Raw genomic sequence first — 20,329 nt, forward strand, 5'->3', positions numbered from 1 at the left:
CAAGAAATAAATTTGGATTTCTCATTCTTATCCATTTAAACATAATTTTGTTAAAAACAAAAGAAAAGACAAATATCAGATTGAAACCACCTTCACTACTAGTACTTGATCAAACTGAACTGAAGACAATTCAAATGTTTGGCTACAAACAAGTAGGGCCAGAATATTTAGGGAAACCAAACATTAGAAACAACAAAGGAAGGTTCCCTGTTATTACACTCTCCTTTTATGAAATTTCTTCCATATTTACCAAAATCTTAAATGACAAAATGTCTCTTTCCACTTAGCTAGAAATTGACACTATTCTACATATTTATAATAAACCAAATTCACAATCAAAGTAACACAACCAGCCATCAATTGAACCTAATACCCTCTAGCTTCAGTAATTGTTGTTAAAGAGTTTGTTTTTTTTTTTTTTTTTTTTTTTTTTTTTCTACTTAGCCCTTCTTTGATCTTCCAAATTTCATACTTCATATGCTATGGCAAATTTTGGAACTAGCCAAAGAATACCAACCTCCTCAAAACCTTCATCCAAAGTTGAATCTCATGAAACAAAAGAGAATCATGAAAAACTCTATACTGACATCAAAATATACTGTCCCTTTAACATGCCGTTAACTTCAGAAGCTGCAGCAATCAGAATCATGAGGAACTTAGGGAATCTTGGTTTATATTACACATTATTCTTTTGGATCATACTCTTCATAGTCCTCATCCCCAGGCATAAAATTTCATTGATTATTTTGGTTATAATGACATATGTAATAACCATTTACTGTTTAATTCTAAGGGCATTCCCTTATTCTGTTTTGCTTCACAAAGTCATAGATAAAAGGTTTGTGTTGTCATTGCTAGTGTTTGTAACTGTGGTGATGCTTGTGGTGACTGAAGCTGGGTCTCATCTTGCAGTTACTTTAGCTATTGCTGTTCCTATAATTTTGATTCATTCACTTTTATGGATTGCTCATCACCATTCCTTTGACACTGAAGATCATTATTGTAATTGTAATTGTGAAGTTGGTGCTGATGGCACAGAGGAAGTTTGATTTTTTAGTTATAAGTCAACATCTCAATTTTGTTGTTGTTTTTTTTTCACTGCAATTGTAATGTAATAGAAGTGTTGGAATTGTGAATAAAATAAATTGCAGCATTCTTTTTTCTTACTTCAAGCTGTGGAATCAGTGATGAATCGGTCACTGATGTAATTATCAGGTTAGGCTGCCTGCATTATATCCTTTAGATGCAACCGTCTTTCAAACTCTGCAATAATACAGGATGGTTATGCACTGAGCTGCCCTTTATTCTTTTATCTTACTGTGAAAATAATTCAAGACATTTTCAATAATAAAGCTTTGTTCCAACTGATAGGTTAGTTCGAATCAAGTTTATGTTAAGAGCTATTAGTATTTGAGGAAGTATTTTCACAATAATAAATTAATAATAATAATAATAATAATCAGAAAAATTTATTGTTTAGAACATTTTATTTTATTTTTATGTTGTAAAACCAATGATATAAAAAAAAGAACTCATGTCACTCATATATGTAATTTAAGACTATTATCCTCAAATTACCTTTATGAAGTGCTTGTATAGTTGTATTAATTCTTTCGAATTACTAATCAACATCATACTCACCAAAAGATTAATCTTTTTCTCACCATTCTTTCACATCATTAAGAATAGAACATATATTGTCTTAAATTGAATATTCTACAAAAATTTATGTGTAGAAGAAGCTTCCATCCCACACCAAAAAAAAAAAGAAGGAATTGTTAGTGTATTATATAGAGCAGTGACTTTTGCATACAAAAACTGGTAAGTACAATAAAGTATGATATAACAAGATCTTCTTCTACAAAGTAAAAAATGGAGACTTACAACTTCCTCCATGTGTCTCTTCACTGACCTTTTCTTCCACAGTAATCCTTTTAATCACAAAACACTGACTTATAAGAACCTGTGTTGATCCACCTGAATTGAGTGAATTGCCATATTTGAAGTTATAACAATCCAGTGATCCACTTGTTTGATCATGGCTTCTTTGAGTATGCCTTCTGTTTCAGAACAGAACAGAGATGATAACAACAACAAGAACAATAGCATAAGCAACAAGTTTTTGCTTCCAAGAAAGCCTGTAAGTTTATGCATTATTTGCATTCCCTCAAAGTTGAATAATTGAATCTTATTATATATAGCATCAAGAACTGTACCACTAAATATTTTCTGATTAGGTAAGGAAGCAATAGTTGACTTTTTGTTTCACTGACTTCTTCATTTGGTTTGCAATATCTTGAAACAACAAAGGCAAGACAACCAAATCCAATCATATACAGGAGATTGCGCCGCGGATCAGTGGCGGCAAGAATTTCAGGCAAACAAACTGAGGCAAGATACTGCTTGACACTTCCTTTTTTATTTTTTTGTTGAATTTTATATATGATCTGTGCCTTCCGAGTTTCTTTTTTTTTTGCTATTTTGACATACATGTTTTCTGTGTTTTGAATTTGCAGTACCCTACAAATAAGGAGTTATTGAGAACTATTGCATACTTGAGAAACGCTACAGCAGTATTTTATGAGGTGAGAGATTGATTATCTTCATCATTTTTTAATCTTTCATTCAAAATTTTAAAGGAATATCAAAACAAAGTTCTTTATATAATTTTTATGACTTCTGTATCTGGATGTCTATGCAGCCTGATAGAATGTTGCCTTATAACAAGGCCTATATCCATGATGATGATGATGATGATGAAGAGGGGGTCACAGAAGATGATGAGAAACACAATTTTCTGCCTAATGATGAAAAGAGAAAACAAGAACTTGACAAGTCAATGCAAAAGCCTAATAAGAACTCTGGCTACAACTTAACTAGAAAGCAGGTAAAGAAAAGGAATTTATGATTCTCATATCTTCTTTGTCTATGCAATATTGAGTAACATTTTCAGTGGATCTTTCAAAATGAACAGACAAGAAAGGAATGTGATGTATCTTCTTCTTCCACCTCCCATGTGGTGGTAAACCTAAAAGACACAAGCCGGATTTCGGATCGCAGCCAAGGCTTAACCAAAAAGGTTCAACAAACTGATTCTACAAGAAAAACATTCATGCAATTCTGTTCAGCAGAGATAATTTGTCCACCAGAACACCGAGCCGCATTGGCAGTGAAGTTGCTTGGAGTACAAGCAGCATTGCTATCTTGTTTAGGTAGTCCTTTCGAAAACCTTTCGCAATTCGCAAGCACAAGAAACAACTCAAAGATACCACTGAGCTTGTTTCAAGCATCTACAAGGTTCTTACCGGCGACAATATGGACCGGAATGTTCATAGTGAGCTTTGCATACACAGTGATGGTGGCTTGGTCTTTGGGATTTAGAGTGCCTATTATCTCAATGTTATGTCTCTCATTGCTGTATTCTTTGTCTGTGTTGGTGGCTGCAGCATCAGGGTTTAATGTTATATGTGGCACATTTAGAATTCATGGTACCTTGTTTACATGTTTAGGTGTTCTTGGTTTTGTTATGGTTCTTGTTGGTTTGGTCATGCTGGTTCTTTTTTATTCCTGGCTGTATAAAAAAGTAGAAGTAGCTGAGTAATTCTAATGCTATGCATTGCATTATGGTTTCTGATTATTTGTTAATGTACTTTTATTTTTTGTTTTCACCACATGTAACTAACCATCTTTATTAATGTAACCCATGTTGATCTTATTAGACTTCTACTAACCCATGTATATATTATTCTCTGAAATATAGATCTTAGCAAGACTCATCTGAATTCATCAAACAGTCATAACTTGCCATTCAATACAGAAATAGAAATATGATCAAACATATTTCAAGTAATTACACATAAATGCCAACTTATTCATAGAGAAAAAAAAATTGACAGTTTTATTACCACATTAATTTGACAAACTCATTTCTTGAGCAAGACTCATAAAAACAGAAAAGTCAAACAGCATCATTTGAAACCTTATCTCCACTCTCATTAACTACAAAAAGAGGAGCACTTTCTCTTGAAGCAGAAGCAGAACCAGCATCATAATTCACAACCTCAGAACCATAAAAACCAACCCACAAAACTGCATGAACCAAAACAAGAGGCATACTACAAGCCAAAGTCACTGCCAGATGAATCCCAGCGTCGGTTAAAACCAGCTGCACCGCCGTCGCAACCGCAATCACAGCCAACACAAACCACTTGTTTATGATCTTGTGAAGCAGAAAAGAATTTGGCCATGTCCTTAGAATCAAAAGAAAAAGGGATGTCACATATGTCATGATAACGAGAAGAATCAGTGACACTTTTCTGGCAGGTATGAGAGTTATGAATAGTATGATCCACACAAAGTGGGTGTAGTATAGACCATAGGTGGCAAAGTTTCTTATGATTCGAACTGCTGCAGATTCTGATGTTAAAGGAATGCTAAAGGGGCAGAAAATCTTGAAGTGATTTTCATTTGGAACTTTTGGTTCATAGTTTTCAGGCTTTGGTGAAGAGTTTGAGGAAGAGGTTGCTACTCTTTGTGTAGTTCCATAATTTGCCATTTATGTGACACAAAAATAAGAGAAATTCGTTCTAAGCTTCGTATATGAAATTCAGTGAAAGTGGCTTGTGAATATATATAAAATTTGGATCAAAGGGGAGTATGATCAAGTCTAAGAGAAAAAGCATATCGATTATCGAAGACTTTGAATCCGAAGACTTGGACAAGTATAAAGAGGAATATTAACGGTATAGTTTATATAAATATGATTTTTTTTTTTTACCAAACATAAGAGACTCGAACCCGCAACCTCTTAATTGAGAATGGAAAGACTATACCATTTGAGTTATAACTTATTGGCTTATATAAATATGATTAAGAAGTGAATAACAACAGTTTTGAATTAAAATTAAATTGTGGTAAATTTAATAATGATAGAGTGATGACTATTAATATAGAGGTAAGATGAATTAAATTATATGTTGAAAAATAGATTCAACTATTCAAGTCATTGATGGGAATTTTGGGAAGTGCACATAGATAAGAAAACAGCATATTGAAAGAGAAGTGCGTGCTTTGAGCACAATGACTTAGTCAAATGTGATTTAATAAATTGCACGTTGAATTTTATCTCCAAATTATTAATGCAGCCCATCCACCCAAGCAATAGAAAAATTATCCATGCATTCAAGTTTTAAGAATGTTAGATTTAGACAATAATTCTATTGAAATAGATAGAATTTTTTTTTCCCAAAAATCCGGCGTAACCAAATGTTGTTAGTAACTAAGTTTAATCAAATTCGTATAACATTTCTTTGTCTCGTTCTTTTTTATTCGTTTTCTTTTCTTTTTCTTCTTCATTTTCTAGTGCTCCTCCCCTTTTTTATTTTTTCTCTTTCTTTTTATGTATTTTTTTGTTTTGTTTATTTATTTGTACATTTTTTAAAATTTAGAAAGAAAATAGAGAAATTTATAAAGAAAAGCACAAGAATTTTTTAGAAAAAAAAAAAGAACACATAAATATTTTAAGATAAACATAACCTTTTTGTAAAAAAACAAAAGGAGAAAACACAAAAATTTTACAATAATAAATATAAAAGATTTTTAAAGTAAACATATAAAAAATATATAAATTTATTGAAAATAAACACGGATATTTTATATAAAATTTTTTGTATTTTTTTTATTATTCAACTAAGCCTACATTATTCAAAACAACTTTTATATTATACAATTAAAATATTTATATTATGTGATTAAAATTTTTATATTTTTTATTATTTTTAAATAAAAAATTTGTGTAATTCAAAATAATTTATATGTTATGGAATTAAACTTCCTATCTTTTCAACCAAAATTTCTATGTTTTTTTTAAAAAAAAAATGTATTAAAAAAAGAAGAAGAAACGCACGTCAACAAAAGAAGAGATATAAAAAATAAAAAATAAAAAGCGCTTAATTTGTTGGGATAAATATGAAATGAATGCCCATTTATCAATTGGGCGGCTAATAATTTTTTCCATGCAAAGAAATTTATTTTCAAGGCAAAATGAAAGTAAATGAAGGTTGAAACCAAAGGCTTGTCACCAGTATAAATAGGTGAAGCCTCGCTTGTTTTATACACAGCAACAATCAATAAAAGTAATAAAGCAAATACTTCCTCTCTCCTTTCTTCTTACAAATGCAATTATTTCTTTCTTTACTTTTAATACTTTTTTCTATCTTTACATATATATACATATTACAACATATAATATTAATGTATATATATAAATTATTATTGAGCTAATTATATTAATGCTAGAGTCTTTTATTTATATATTTTATTTTATTTTATACCTTCCTTATTTATTTAGTTGTTTTACAACACGTTATCAGCACGAGACTCTGATCAAATTTTTAGGAAGACTCCGAGAATGGCAAGAATATGTAATGAAGATGTATGCCTTGTGGATAGTGCAAGTTCGCACACTATTCTCAAAAGTGATATATATTTTACCCATCTTGTGCCAAAAGAGGAATATGTTAATACTATTATTGGCTCAGGCAATGTGATAGAAGGCTCCGGAAGAGCTATAATTTTGTTTCCTGGAGGAACAAATTTATAATAAATAATGCACTGTTATCTACCAAGTCTCGAAGAAACTTGTTGAGCTTTAAAGATATTCGCCGAAATGGATATCATATTGAGACTATGAATAAGGGAAATCATGAGTATTTATGTATCACAACTCATGATTCAAATAAGAAAGTTATATTAGAAAAATTACCCTCACTTTCATCTGGGTTGTATTATACGAAGATTAGTGCAATTGAATCGCATGCCATTGTAAACCAGAAGTTTACTAGCCCAAATGAGTTCATAATTTGGCACGACCGATTGGGTCATTTGGGAACAACCATGATGAGGAAAATTATTGAAAACTCTCGTGGACATTCACTAAAGAACCAGAAGATTTTTAAAACTAGTGAATTTTGTTGTGCTGCATGTTCTCAGGGAAAGTTAATTTTAAGGCCATCATCAGTAAAAATTGGATTTGAGTCCCCTGAATTCCTAGAAAGGATTCAAGGTGATATATGTGGACCTATTCATCCACCATGTGGATCTTTTAGATATTTTATGGTCCTAATAGACGCATCTTCGAGATGGTCACATGTGTGCTTATTATCTTCTCGCAACCTGGCGTTTGCGAGATTACTAGCTCAAATTATTCGATTAAAAGCACAATTTCCAGAAAATCCAATCAAAACAATTCGTCTTGATAATGCTGGTGAATTTACTTCCTAAGCTTTTGATGCTTATTGTATGGCTAATGGAATAAGTGTTGAACATCCAGTAGCTTATGTTCACACACAAAATGGGTTAGCAGAATCACTTATTAAGCGCCTCCAATTAATTGCTAGACCCTTACTTATGAGAACAAATCTCCCAACCTCGGTTTGGGGGCATGCAGTTTTACATGCCGCAGCACTTATTCGTTTGAGGCCAACGAGTTACTATCAGTTCTCTCCTATGCAATTAGCTTTTGGCCAGCAGCCAAATGTTTCCCATTTAAGAATATTTGGGTGTGCGATATATGTTCCTATTGCACCACCTAATCGCACCAAAATGGGACCCCAAAGAAAATTGGGGATATATGTTGGATATGATTCTCCCTCTATAGTGAGGTATCTTGAGATACAAACTAGAGATGTATTTAAAGCCCGGTTTGCGGATTGTCATTTTGATGAATCAAAATTTCCAACATTAGGGGGAGAGAATAAGCTTCCTGAAAAGGAACTTAACTGGAATGCATCATCGTTGATGCATTTAGATCCTCGATCAGGGCAATGTGAACTGGAAGTTCAAAAGATTATACATTTGCAAAGAATAGCAAATGAATTGCCTGATGCATTTTCCGATACAAAGAGGATAACTAAATCTTATATACCAGCGGAAAATGCCCCAATTCGAATTGATGTCCCAGTAGGACAAGTAGCCACTGAAGCGAATTCACGCCAGAAGCGTGGTAGGGCGAAAAATGCCCCAATTCGAATTGATGTCTCAGTAGGACAAATAGCCACTGAAGCAAATACACGCCAGAAGCGTGGCAGGTCTGTCGGTTCTAAAGACAAAAATCCTCGAAAAAGAAAAGAGGTAAATAATGTTCCTGTTGAAAAAGACATAGTAGAGACACCTGCAGTTGTCCAAAATTTTGATATAACGTCAGAAGACGTTCAGGTACCTGAAAATTGTGAAAATGACGAGATCTCGATAAATTATGTCTTTACAGGAGAGAAATGGGACCGAAATAAGACAATTGTCAATGAAATATTTGCATATAATGTGGCATTAGATATCATGCATGAAAGTAAGGATCTTGAGCCAAGATCAGTCGAAGAATGTCGACAAAGGAATGATTGGCCAAAAGGGAAAGAAGCCATGAAGGCTGAATTAGACTGACTTGCAAAACGTGAAGTCTTCGGATCTGTAGTCCGTACACCAGAAGATGTAAAACCTGTTGGATACTGGTGGGTATTTGTGAGAAAACGAAATGAGAAAAATGAAGTTGTGCGCTACAAAGCCCGACTTGTGGCACAAGGTTTTTCACAAAGGCCCGGTATAGATTATGAAGAAACGTATTCCCCTGTAGTGGATGCGATAACATTGCGTTATTTGGTCAGTTTATCTGCATATCATAAACTGCATATGCATTTAATGGATATGGTAACAACCTATTTATACGGCTCATTAGATCGGGATATCTATATGAAAATCCCTGAAGGACTAAAGATATCTAAACCATCCAGTGAATATTCGCAAGGGTTATACTCAGTCAAATTGCAAAGATCTTTATATGGTCTAAAGCAATCTGGACGAATGTGGTATAATCGTCTTACTGAATATCTGGCCAAAAACGGATTCAAGAATGATGATATCTGCCCATGTGTTTTCATAAAGAAAACTATATCTGGGTTCATTATAATTGCTGTGTACGTTGATGATTTAAATATCATTGGGACTTCTGAAGAGATTCCAACAATTATAAAAACTTTAAAAGAAGAGTTTGAGATGAAAGATCTTGGAAAGACTAAGTTTTGTCTCGGCCTGCAAATCGAGCATATAAAAGGTGAGATCTTTATTCATCAAACAACATACACAGAAAGGATCTTGAAAAGATTTTATATGGATAAGTCACATCCATTAAGTACACCAATGATCGTAAGATCTTTGGATGTGAAAAATGATCAATTCCGTCCTAAAGAAGAAAATGAAGATATCCTTGGTCCTGAAGTACCATATCTCAGTGCCATTGGAGCGCTAATGTATCTTGCTAATAATACGCGACCTGACATATCATTTGCTGTGAATTTACTAGCAAGATATAGTTCCTCTCCAACCAGAAGACATTGGAGTGGAATCAAACAAATCTTTCGATATCTTCATGGGACGGTTGATATGGGTTTGTTTTATCCCTATGGATCCAAGTCACAATTAGTTGGCTATGCAGATGCTGGATACTTGTCTGATCCACATAAAGGGAGATCTCAAACAGGATACCTGTTCACATATGGTGGTACAGCTATATCATGGAGGCCCACAAAACAGACGATAGCAGCAACCTCCTCTAATCATGCTGAAATACTGGCGATTCATGAAGCTAGTCGCGAGTGTTTTTGGCTGAGGGGTCTGATTCAATATATTCTGTCATCATGTGGACTGATTGATCATAAGATAGCTCCAACTGTCCTATTTGAAGATAATACAGCATGCATTGCTCAACTTAAGGGTGGATACATCAAAGGTGATAGAACAAAGCATATTTCTCCCAAATTCTTCTTCACTCATGACCTTCAAAATCAAGGGACAATTGATGTCCAACAGATCCGTTCAAGTGACAATCTGGCAGATTTATTTACAAAGTCACTTCCAAAATCCTCCTTTGAAAGATTGGTACATGAGATTGGGATGCGCCGATTTCGAAACATTAAATGATATCGGCAAGAGGGGGAGACTGTACTCTTTTTCCCTTGGTCAGGTTTTTTTTCCATTAGGTTTTTCTTGACAAGGTTTTTAATGAGGCAGTCCCCATCACTAAAGGATATTGTACTCTTTTTCCTTCACTAAGGTTTTTTCCCACTGGATTTTCTTTAGTAAGGTTTTAACGAGGCATAATCCTTAATGGACATTCAAGGGGGAGTGTTGGGATAAACATGAAATGAATGCCCATTTATCAATTGGGCGGCTAATAATCTTTCCCATGCAAAAAGATTTATTTTCAAGGCAAAATGAAAGTAAATGAAGGTTGAAACCAAAGGCTTGTCACCAGTATAAATAGGTGAAGCCTCGCTTGTTTTATACACAGCAAAAATCAATAAAAGCAATAAAGCAAATGCTTCCTCTCTCCTTTCTTCTTACAAATGCAATTATCTCTCTTTTTACTTTTAATACTTCTTTCTATCTTTACATATATATACATATTACAACATATAATATTAATGTATATATATAAATTATTATTGAGCTAATTATATTAATGCTAGAGTTTTCTATTTACATATTTTATTTTATTTTATATCTTCCTTATTTATTTAGTTGTTTTACAACATGATTCATCTATTATATGAGTGATTTTTGCATTAGACTAACTTATTTGAATTCAATTACCACAACAAAAAGTCACAAAAAAAATTTACCACAACAAAAAGAGCATAATTCATGCGTATATTATATGAGTGATTAGACTAACTTACTTGAATTCAATTAAAAATAAAAAACTTGCATGATTCATGGTCATATTATATTAAGGGTGTTCAAATCCAACCCTATCTAAATTAAACCGCCCATTCAATCCAATTCAAATTAAAAACCGATTAAAATCGTATTAATTCGGATTTGATTGGATCTTTTTTTTTAACCGTTGAATTGGATCGGATTTTAGATCTACTTTTCACAACCGATCCAATCTAATCTAAATCGCATAATGTGTTATAATATTATTATTTTATTATTATGTTTACAGTTATACTTATAAAATATTCAATTTGTTATACATTTTTATATTTTTCATGTATTATTATTATTATTTAATAGATGTTTTATGTTTAAAATGTGATTTATTTATTTATTTTAACTAATCTATAATTTTATTTCTATTGTTATGTTATTGTTGGTTTTTTAAGATATTGTTAAGACTTTTTATGTTATTGTTGATTATTTGAAATTTGATGTTGAGACTTATTATATATATTTAATTTTTTTAATTTACAAAACCACAAATTCAATTTAATCCAAACCGCTCGAAATTGGATCAGATCGAATTTTTTTAAAAAAATTATTCAATCCAAACTGCACAACAAATAAATATAGTGTTCGAATTGGATGAGTTTTTTACTCAAAACCGATCCAAACCACACAGCAAACACTCCTGTATTGTATGAATAACGTTTGCTAGTTTAGACTGACTAACTTGAATTTAATTATCAAAATATTTTGATCACCTATCATTTAAAAAAATACGGATAAAAATAACAAATTCTATTTGGCTTTCAAGTTTTCTCTTCCAGAAAAATAAGTGAGGATAATTTGATGACTTTGAGAGCCTTTCTAGTTAAAAGAAGCTCTTTCCCGTCCCTCTCTCAACCATGGCAGCCTCTCTCTCCCTCCAACTTCACTCGTTCCCTCCAAATCCCACCTCACCTTCGCCATCCTCCAACACCAAAATCACCTTCCAACTCTTCAACTTCAAACCACCACTCCCAAAGAAACCCCACCACACAACAGAGCCGTCCCAATTCCCCACCACCAAGAACCACCGCCATCACCATCACCACCACTACAAGAAGCTGAAACATTTCAAACAGAAAGATGCATTTCCATCCTCCTTACCCATCCACACAAAAAATCCACGCTCTATCTACAAAGACATCAAACGATTCGCGCGCCAAGACAAACTCAAAGAAGCACTTACCATTCTCGATTATGTTGACCAACAGGGAATCCCTGTCAATGCCACCACTTTCTCCGCTCTCATCGCCGCCTGCATTCGCACCAAGTCGCTACAACACGGTAGAGAAGTCCACGTCCATATCCGAATCAACGGCTTCGAAAACAACGAGTTTTTGCGAACGAAGCTTGTTCACATGTACACCTCTTGCGGCGCTTTGGAAGAAGCCAAACAAATCTTTAACGAGTTACCCTGTAACAGTGTGTACCCATGGAATGCGTTGTTAAGAGGGTCTGTGATTGCGGGTAAAAAGCACTACCTTGATGTGCTTAAAGCTTATACTGAGATGAGGGCATTGGGTGTTGAGTTGAATGTGTATACTTTCACTACTGTGATCAAGAGTTTCGCCGGTGCACCTGCCCTTTTCCAGGGCCTCAAGGCTCATGGGTTGTTGATCAAGAATGGTTTGGTTGATAGTTCAATTATTAGGACAAGTTTGATTGATTTATACTTCAAGTGTGGGAGGATCAATCTTGCGCGCCGCGTGTTTGACGAAATTCCCAGCAGGGATGTTGTGGTTTGGGGAGCAATGGTGGCGGGTTTTGTGCATAATAGGCTGCAGAGGGAGGCGTTGGAATATGTGAGGTGGATGGTGGAGGAAGGAGTGGAGGTTAATTCAGTTGTGGTGATGTCAGTTCTTCCTGCAATAGGGGAAGTTTCTGAGCAGCGATTGGGCAAAGAGGTCCATGCTTATGTGGTGAAGACGAAGGAGTACTATAGGCGAGTGCCTATTCAGTCTGCCTTGATTGATATGTATTGCAAATGTGGGGATATGAGTTCGGCTAGGCGAGTTTTTTATAGCTCGCCGGAGAGGAATTTGGTTTGTTGGACGGCTTTAATGTCCGGTTATGCTTGGAATGGTAGGTTGGAGCAGGCACTGAGGTCGACTATTTGGATGCAGCAAGAAGGGTTCAGGCCTGATGTTGTGACAGTTGCAACTGTTCTTCCAGTATGTGCTCAGTTGAGGGCTTTGAAACAGGGGAAGCAGGTTCATGCTTATGCTTTGAAGCATTGGTTTTTGCCTAACGCGTCCATAACTAATTCGTTGATGGTAATGTACTCGAAGTGTGGCGTGATTGAATACTCTGAAAGACTATTTGACAGTATGGAGAAAAGGACAGTTATTTCATGGACAGCCATGATTGATTCATATGTAGAAAATGGGTATCATCATGAAGCACTTGATGTGATAAGGTCAATGCAATCATCAAAGCATAGGCCGGACTCAGTTGCAATAGCAAGGATGCTGAGTGTTTGTGGTGAGCTAAAACTTTTGAAGCATGGAAAAGAGATTCATGCACAGCTCTTGAAAAAGGATTTCGCAAAAGTCCCTTTTGTTTCTGCAGAACTTATCAATATGTATGGGACTTTGGGAGAGGTTAATAAGGCAAAGTTGGTATTTGATGCTGTCCCTGTTAAAGGTTCAATGACATGGACTGCTCTTATTAGGGCCTATGGAAATAATGAATTGTATGAAGGTGCAATTGCTCTTTTCGATCGGATGACATCGAGAGGTTCTACTCCGACGCATTTCACTTTTGACGCCATGCTATCTATCTTCGACAGAGCTGGATTTGTTGATGATGCTTATAGGATATTCAAGTTAATGACTAGATATAAAATTGAACCATCTAAAGAACATTTTGATATAATGGTCCGACTACTTACCCATGATGGTCAACTGGAGAAAGCTCAAAAACTTATACAGATGAGTTCTGTTGCATAGAGAAGGCAACATCCCAGTTTTCATATGGAAGATTTACATATTGTTAAAACATTCTTGAATGTAGATTAACTAGAGACATGTAATTTTTGTTAAGAATCCATAAGTTGTAATTTATTTGAAATTTTTTTACCATACTCATTGTAATAACTATATTTCAAAATTATAAATTTTTTGTTTAACCCAAGATATAAATATAATTGGTTACCTAATTTAGTTCATGTATTTAAGTTTATATTTTATCTACCGGTATGTACTGAGTTGAGAGGGGCATTTGGATTGTGAATGGAGTGAGTGACTAAGCTGGCAAGATATTTGTCCAAAATGACAAAAAGAGAGAAAACAAATGACAGCTGTGGGATTTGAACCCACGCCCTTTCGGACCAGAGCCTAAATCTGGCGCCTTAGACCACTCGGCCAAACTGTCAGATGTTGTTTGTTTCCAATACAATTATATTAGTAATTGAATTATTGCTGACCTATTTTCAATTTTTCATTGCTTTCTGGATAACCAGCTTTGCCTTTTACAATACTTTAAAAATATTAAGTTTTTATCATTTCTAGACTGAAATAAATTAAAGGCCTACTAAATACTAACGACATGAAAGCTTTATTGATAAAATGCTTAGTCGTTTATTCTAAATCCGGATTTATGAAACTATGCACAAATATGTATTTGTCAAACAGTACATATATCATGTAACTAATAGTAAAGCATCTATCAAATGCACAATAGAGCAACAACAATCAATAGTCCAGTGATGACTGCTAATGTTACAAGTGTGAGGAGTAGTATATGAAACTCATTAACTTACTACCTTAAGGTTTTGAGTTTGATGTTTTTGCTCAAATCCAAGTAGCTTAGAAATTCAAGATCAAACATAGATGAGAAATTGATTTCGCCCCTGTGATGTTGTCACACTGCACACCAAACCAGTTGCAGTAATCTTGTTCACTGGACTAAGATGAGAGCCTGTTCCATGGATCTTAAATGCCTTGTGTAAACACTGAATGCGCATTTTGATCATTTTCGTTACCAAGAACATTTTTCAAGTCATCCTGACCAATGACCATGAGTGAGTTCACCATGCGGAACATAGAGGAAAACATAATCCCAGTTATATATTGGAATCAACGTGTTTGCTTTATTGTTATATAATGAAGCTCCACAATCCTTATTTAAGGACGAATCAGCTTCTTCAAGATTTGTTGATTTTTCAAAATATATGATAGGTTATCTTGAAATTGAGCTTTTCCAAAACCAGATTAAAGAATTAACACACCAATATTAACTTCCTCGAAACAACGCTTCATTGCTATTGGTTTTAACGGGTACTAGTCTACAATTTGTCAGTAAGAGAGTCAAAATAGGTATATTTTCTCCAACTGTTGACAAAGCTTCATTTCCTAAGATTTCATTATCTGGAGACACAAAGAGCTTCTAAAATGCATCAAAATATAAAATAAATCTGCTTAAATTGCTCTCAATTTAGTCCTTAGAAGATAATGTTTGTGTTCTTGAAAGATCAAACGCCCCAAATTAGTCTAAAAAATATATTAGTCAATTAAATTGATCAGAATGCCAAAATCAAAACCAAGGCAAAAAATACCATGATTCTATACATGAATATTAACAAAAGTAACAAGTTATAAGTGATGAATATACTACTATCACTTCCATTTTGCATAGAATCTTTCATCACGCCACATAAGCATCTTATTCAAAGGAACACCAACAACACCCATTTGCTTCAAATGTAAATGCCTTGGCACAATTTTGTTATGCAAGCTAAACCCAAAGTAGTGTGGAAACTTTTTCAGTTCTTCAACATCCCTACCCATCTCACCAACCAAATACTCAAATTTCGGCCTCAAATTACTTTCCAAACCGTAACCGAATATAGCCGGTACCCGTACCAACGCCCTAACCGCCTCCTCATACTCAAACCCAACCTCCTCCGTCAAAAACTCCACCCTCACGCGCAGATCCTCCACGCGCGTGTTCAGCAGATGCGCGTTCCTGTTCGTCGGCCGGTTCAGACCGGAGAGCCCGATCTCGTCGCGGAGGAAGTAGAGCGTTGGGCGGAGGCAGAGGTCGGGGTGCGGGGAGAGGAGTAGGTGAGGGCACCGCAGGACGAGGCCGCGGGACTCGGCGGAGGAGGCGGCGACGTCGGTGGCGAGGAAGTGGAACACGGCGGATATGTTATCGGGGGAGAAGGCGGCGGAGGAGGGGGAGAAGAGGGAGGGTGCAGCAGCGGCGATGCGGGGGATGTCGGAGTCGGAGAGGGAGTGGGATTTGAGGAGGTTAACGGTGGCGAATATGCGGTGGAGAGTGTCGGAGTCAGGGAGGGAGTCGGGCGGGATAACGGTTAGGTGTTGGAGGTAACGGAGATTTTGGCGGTAAGATGTACGGAACTTGATGTAGTGGGGTTTGTTGTGGAAGGTTCTGGAAGGAGTGTGGTAAGAAGAAGGGGATGGTGAAGGCAGGTGTAAAGAGAGAAGCATTTTTGTGTGTGCTGAACTGAACTGATCTTGAAGCTGAAGTGAAGAGGATAAGGTATCAACTAACAACCATAATTGCTCTGTAACGATTTTTCATACTTCTATTTATTTAAATGCTGTTATCTCAAAAATAATGGGTATAAGACTATAAGTTATTTATTAATTTTTAATAAATATAGCCGGGTTAGTAAAAGATAAAATATTACGTGCAGATACATTGAGAAATTTTCTGTATGAATTTACCTATGGAATTTATTTATGAAAACTTGCTTCATTTTTATACATCCAAATCTGTCTCTGTTTTCGCCGTTTAATTTTTTTTAATCTAAATTTGTACTCATTTTTTATTTTACGACTTCAGTTCAATTAGAAAAAAAAAAATCAGAGCAAGTCCCGAAACAAGTTTTGCACTGCATACATTCAATATAAATTTGACATGTTGATGCACAATCTTTTCTTTCTAATATATTCTCCAATACTTATAAGATGACCAAATGTCTTCTTTAGGGAACACAGAAAGCAACAATTAACATTAGGATTTAAGATTCATACCTTAACAAAAAAAGCATGCCTCCCAAGATTGCTAGTAATGCAATTTGTTGAGTTTTTACTTCTTAGAGAAAGCGATTCATTTTTACCACAACAAAGATATAGAGGTTATCAAGCATCCGAAAATAAGCATGCCTGCATCTCTTGATGAAGAAAATGGTGCTACGAACTACCCAGAAACAAGAAGCAAAGCCAACTCCCATGCCAATGAGGAAAGAGGCTCCAAACTCATCACTATCTCTGTCTTCCTTCTGTTTGGATCTGTTGTGGTCTTTCTCTTGTGTGCAGTTCTTGAGAAGGGGAGCTCCAAAAAGCTCTGAAGTTGGGTGCTCAGTGGAATCATTCCCTTGAAATCATTGTATGACAAGTTCAAATGACCCTGGAAAGACAAATTCCGCAAGCTTTGAGGAATTCGCTGGACAATTGATTGTTTGAAAGGTCTTAAGATTCCAAAAACCTCATGTGTCCAATGTCATTTGGTACCACTCCCTTCAAATGATTATGGGACAGGTCTATCGCCTGCAACGCAGAGCCTAAATAACTCTGAAAGGATTGATCCTGAAAGCTTGTTGCTCGAGAAATCAACGATGCGCAAAAGCATAATATACTTCTTGTAGGAAGTTCATGGCCTTTCAGAAGCAAATCTAGATCCTCGGTAAGTTTCGGGTAAGTATGTAACTACTCCTTATTGAAGTCTGGTTCCAAGAAGTAGCCATCAGTAGGGTTAACCATCAATAAGATTAGACAGTTCACCGATTTGCAATGGAATACTGCCACTGAATTTGCTCGACCGAAACAAAAGGATCATATTCAATTGGGTGATCCAGGTTGGAATATTTCAAGGACCACAATTGTTTGCAGTTTTTAAGTGAAGGATGAACATTCCCAGAGAAATTGTTGTTATTAAGTCTTAAGTTTAGAGTATTGCCAATGAACCAATAGAGTCAGGAATTTTACCAGTTAACTTGTTTCCCCCCAAACTCAAATGGCTCAAGGATTTGAAAAGGGTCCAACAATCAGGAATTTCTCCAGAAAAGAGATTATTTGAGAGATCCAACTGAATTAACTCTGATTGATTCTCCATGTTATCACACAAGCTTGGGAGAGATAGGTCCTGATAAGTTATTGTCAGCTATGCTGAAGAAGAACACGACGAAGGATCTAGCATGGTGACTCTACCTGTGATGTTGTTGCATTCAACTCCAAACCATTTGCAGCAATCTTGTTCAGTGGACCTAGATGAGAGAAACTTGTGTGGATCTTCAATCCCCTGCATAAATGCTGAAAGTGCATTTCTATCTTTTTTCATGGCACAGAACATGATTCTGGTTCAACATCCCCTGGCCTGTGCCTGTGGCTGTGAGTGAGTTCAGCATAACAACAACAATAATAATAACGATGATGATAGTAATAGGCATTCTTGAAGCAGAGGGAAACTTGATCTTCAATGGATAACCTTTTGCCTAATATTGTGATAAATTTGGCTATAGTTCTAATTTGGTCATTCCTTGGTTTACATTAGTGAAAATATTTGGGGAAGGTTTCCTTGACTAAGAATTAAGAATCTCATATAAAAATGATGAAAAGTTTAATGCAAAGTGGAAGTGAATGGAGGTTGGTACATAACATTTATAGAATTATTATTTGTCATAGTGAGTTTGGTAAATGTAAATTCAAAGCATAGCTTACAAAAGTATGAACTATCGTTTGGCTCCTTTTCTATTTCATTTGATTAAAGTATATATGAAATAAAAAAAAGGACGATGACTTTTTACTTTTTAGGTGAATCAAGCAGCTTAGGAATGAGGAATTCAATTATGTTGTAGAAGGCTTCTTCATTGGTTTAGTTGGTTATTACTATGTTAGCTTCATTGGAATTTCCAAGAATTATATATATATATATGGAGTAATGTAATGTTTGTTTAAAAGAGAAAACATCTGCAAAAATAAATAGTTATAAATGTGTTTTTATTTGCTAAATGAGAGCCCCATAAAGACTTGCAAAACGTTAGTGTTCTACAAAGTTTCTATGAAGTTTCCAAGAACGGCATGGAAGTCTTTGGTTTGTAAACTATAAAAATGCAAGAAAATATTACAGCTCTGTCAATATTTGGGCTTAGGAAACATTAGAATATATATAAAAAAAGAAAAAAGAGACAAGTGTGAATAATTTTTCAAATAGTCGTTGTTGCAAGGAAGTTAATAACTCCTAAGCTGGTTTTACCCTGCTAAATTAAATTAGTCTTTTAAACTTCAAGCCTGTATAAGCTGATAAACATTTTAAAAATAGAAAAGTGATAGTTGCTTGGATGCGTTAGTATCATGTTATTCCAAGGTTGATCCTTAGGAGCAAGCTAGCAGAAATTGATCTTCATAATCTGCTATTATTTTTTTTTTTACTAAAGATAGGAATACTCAAATTTGCAACTTCTTAGATAAGTATAGAGAGACTATGTCATTTGAGTTATAATTCATTGGCCATAATATGCTATTAAGAGATGGGAAAACAAAGGGAATTAACTTCTTTCACCTAATAATTAACGGAAAAGTATAGGAACCAAGTGTCTAACCAATAAAAAAGGGAAATGAGAGAAAAAAATGGTTTGGGAGATGGTTGTAGAAAGAAAAACAAATTTTTGAGAAAATAAAGAAATGTAAGCTGATATTCTGCAGAAGAAAAAAAACAAGGTAGTTAATTACCTAACAAAACTTAACTCTTCATCACTAAAAGGAAATCCATAACTCAGATATAGATAAGAAATAGATCATTATGTATACAAGCATAAAGGAAATTTCGGACCTATTTTGTTATTTTTCATATAAACTTCTTTAAATTTATCATAAAATTACTTGTCTCAGATACTACGGTTATTGAGATATAAATTAAAAAGAATATTGGTAGAAATAATAGATTGAAAGTTTTTTGTGAGAACTGAGAAAAATAAATTAGAGTTAATAACAAGAAAAAATATATATAAATGATATTTGTCTTTTTACTATTATAATTATAGTTTTAATAAACTCTGATCATTGTTTTAATTAGTGCGTAGAAATAAAAAGAAATTTTAATTTAAGAAAGATTTTTTTAATGGACACTCTACTATATAGATTAAAGTTATATGGAGAGAATATAAATTCTTGTTTATAGTTATTTTTTATTATTTTATTGTTATTTAAAATATAGATCCTAATTTTTTTAATCTCTCTTTCATTTCATAAAAGAAAAAAAACTGTAAACTTATATCTTTACCATATAATTCACCTTTTTTCGATAGAATATTTAAAAAAAATTAATAAAGAGACTAGAGGTGAAATAATTATTTTTTATTGCAATAAATTTTTAATTCTACCTTTTTTACTAAAATTTTAGATAACTATCTTCTTTTAGAATAATTCTCCACATTCAAGCATTTTCCCGTACAAGTCTTTACAAGTCGTTTATATTCACACGCTTCGAGTTATTACTGCACATTTTTCAATGCACGTTCTTCTTCTTCTTCTTCTTCTTCTTCTTGCTGCACGTTCTTCTTCCTCTTCTTCTTCATTATTGTCGTCATCAATACAACCACTTCCTC

General features: G+C 34.4%; 5 protein-coding genes and 1 non-coding gene across 7 annotated transcripts; 3 read left to right on the forward strand and 3 right to left on the reverse strand.

Annotated features, from left to right (window-relative positions):
* Positions 1–482: 482 nt before the first annotated feature.
* Positions 483–1,166, forward strand: LOC112744360 (uncharacterized). Its single transcript, XM_025793968.3, has one exon. It carries the CDS (start codon positions 483–485, stop codon positions 1,047–1,049), a length of 567 nt encoding a protein of 188 aa, XP_025649753.1. The 3' UTR covers positions 1,050–1,166.
* Positions 1,167–1,199: 33 nt separating this feature from the next.
* On the forward strand, positions 1,200–3,726 carry LOC112744358 (uncharacterized). Of its 2 annotated transcripts, XM_025793966.3 has the most exons (5): positions 1,200–2,140; positions 2,311–2,391; positions 2,517–2,585; positions 2,702–2,887; positions 2,975–3,726. In XM_025793966.3, exons 1-5 carry the CDS (start codon positions 2,039–2,041, stop codon positions 3,599–3,601), a joined length of 1,065 nt encoding a protein of 354 aa, XP_025649751.1. In that variant the 5' UTR covers positions 1,200–2,038; the 3' UTR covers positions 3,602–3,726. The 2 variants fall into 2 exon arrangements, with proteins under 2 accessions (XP_025649751.1, XP_072071205.1); XM_072215104.1 differs by lacking the exons at positions 2,311–2,391; positions 2,517–2,585 and having other exon boundaries at positions 1,853–2,140.
* Positions 3,727–3,782: 56 nt separating this feature from the next.
* LOC112744359 (uncharacterized) lies at positions 3,783–4,691 on the reverse strand. Its single transcript, XM_025793967.3, has one exon. It carries the CDS (start codon positions 4,553–4,555, stop codon positions 3,959–3,961), a length of 597 nt encoding a protein of 198 aa, XP_025649752.1. The 5' UTR covers positions 4,556–4,691; the 3' UTR covers positions 3,783–3,958.
* A 6,838-nt stretch (positions 4,692–11,529) lies between these two features.
* Positions 11,530–13,915, forward strand: LOC112744362 (pentatricopeptide repeat-containing protein At1g71460, chloroplastic). Its single transcript, XM_025793969.3, has one exon. The coding sequence runs from the start codon at positions 11,619–11,621 to the stop codon at positions 13,704–13,706; it is 2,088 nt and encodes a 695-aa protein (XP_025649754.1). The 5' UTR covers positions 11,530–11,618; the 3' UTR covers positions 13,707–13,915.
* Positions 13,916–14,050: 135 nt separating this feature from the next.
* TRNAL-UAG (transfer RNA leucine (anticodon UAG)) lies at positions 14,051–14,130 on the reverse strand. Its single transcript has one exon. It is a non-coding gene; the product is annotated as a tRNA-Leu (tRNA).
* A 1,113-nt stretch (positions 14,131–15,243) lies between these two features.
* LOC112743268 (transcription termination factor MTEF1, chloroplastic) lies at positions 15,244–16,489 on the reverse strand. The gene has a single exon (XM_025792486.2). The coding sequence runs from the start codon at positions 16,206–16,208 to the stop codon at positions 15,375–15,377; it is 834 nt and encodes a 277-aa protein (XP_025648271.1). The 5' UTR covers positions 16,209–16,489; the 3' UTR covers positions 15,244–15,374.
* Positions 16,490–20,329: the final 3,840 nt, after the last annotated feature.

This window comes from Arachis hypogaea, chromosome 14, assembly GCF_003086295.3.
Source record: "Arachis hypogaea cultivar Tifrunner chromosome 14, arahy.Tifrunner.gnm2.J5K5, whole genome shotgun sequence".
NCBI lineage: Eukaryota > Viridiplantae > Streptophyta > Magnoliopsida > Fabales > Fabaceae > Arachis > Arachis hypogaea.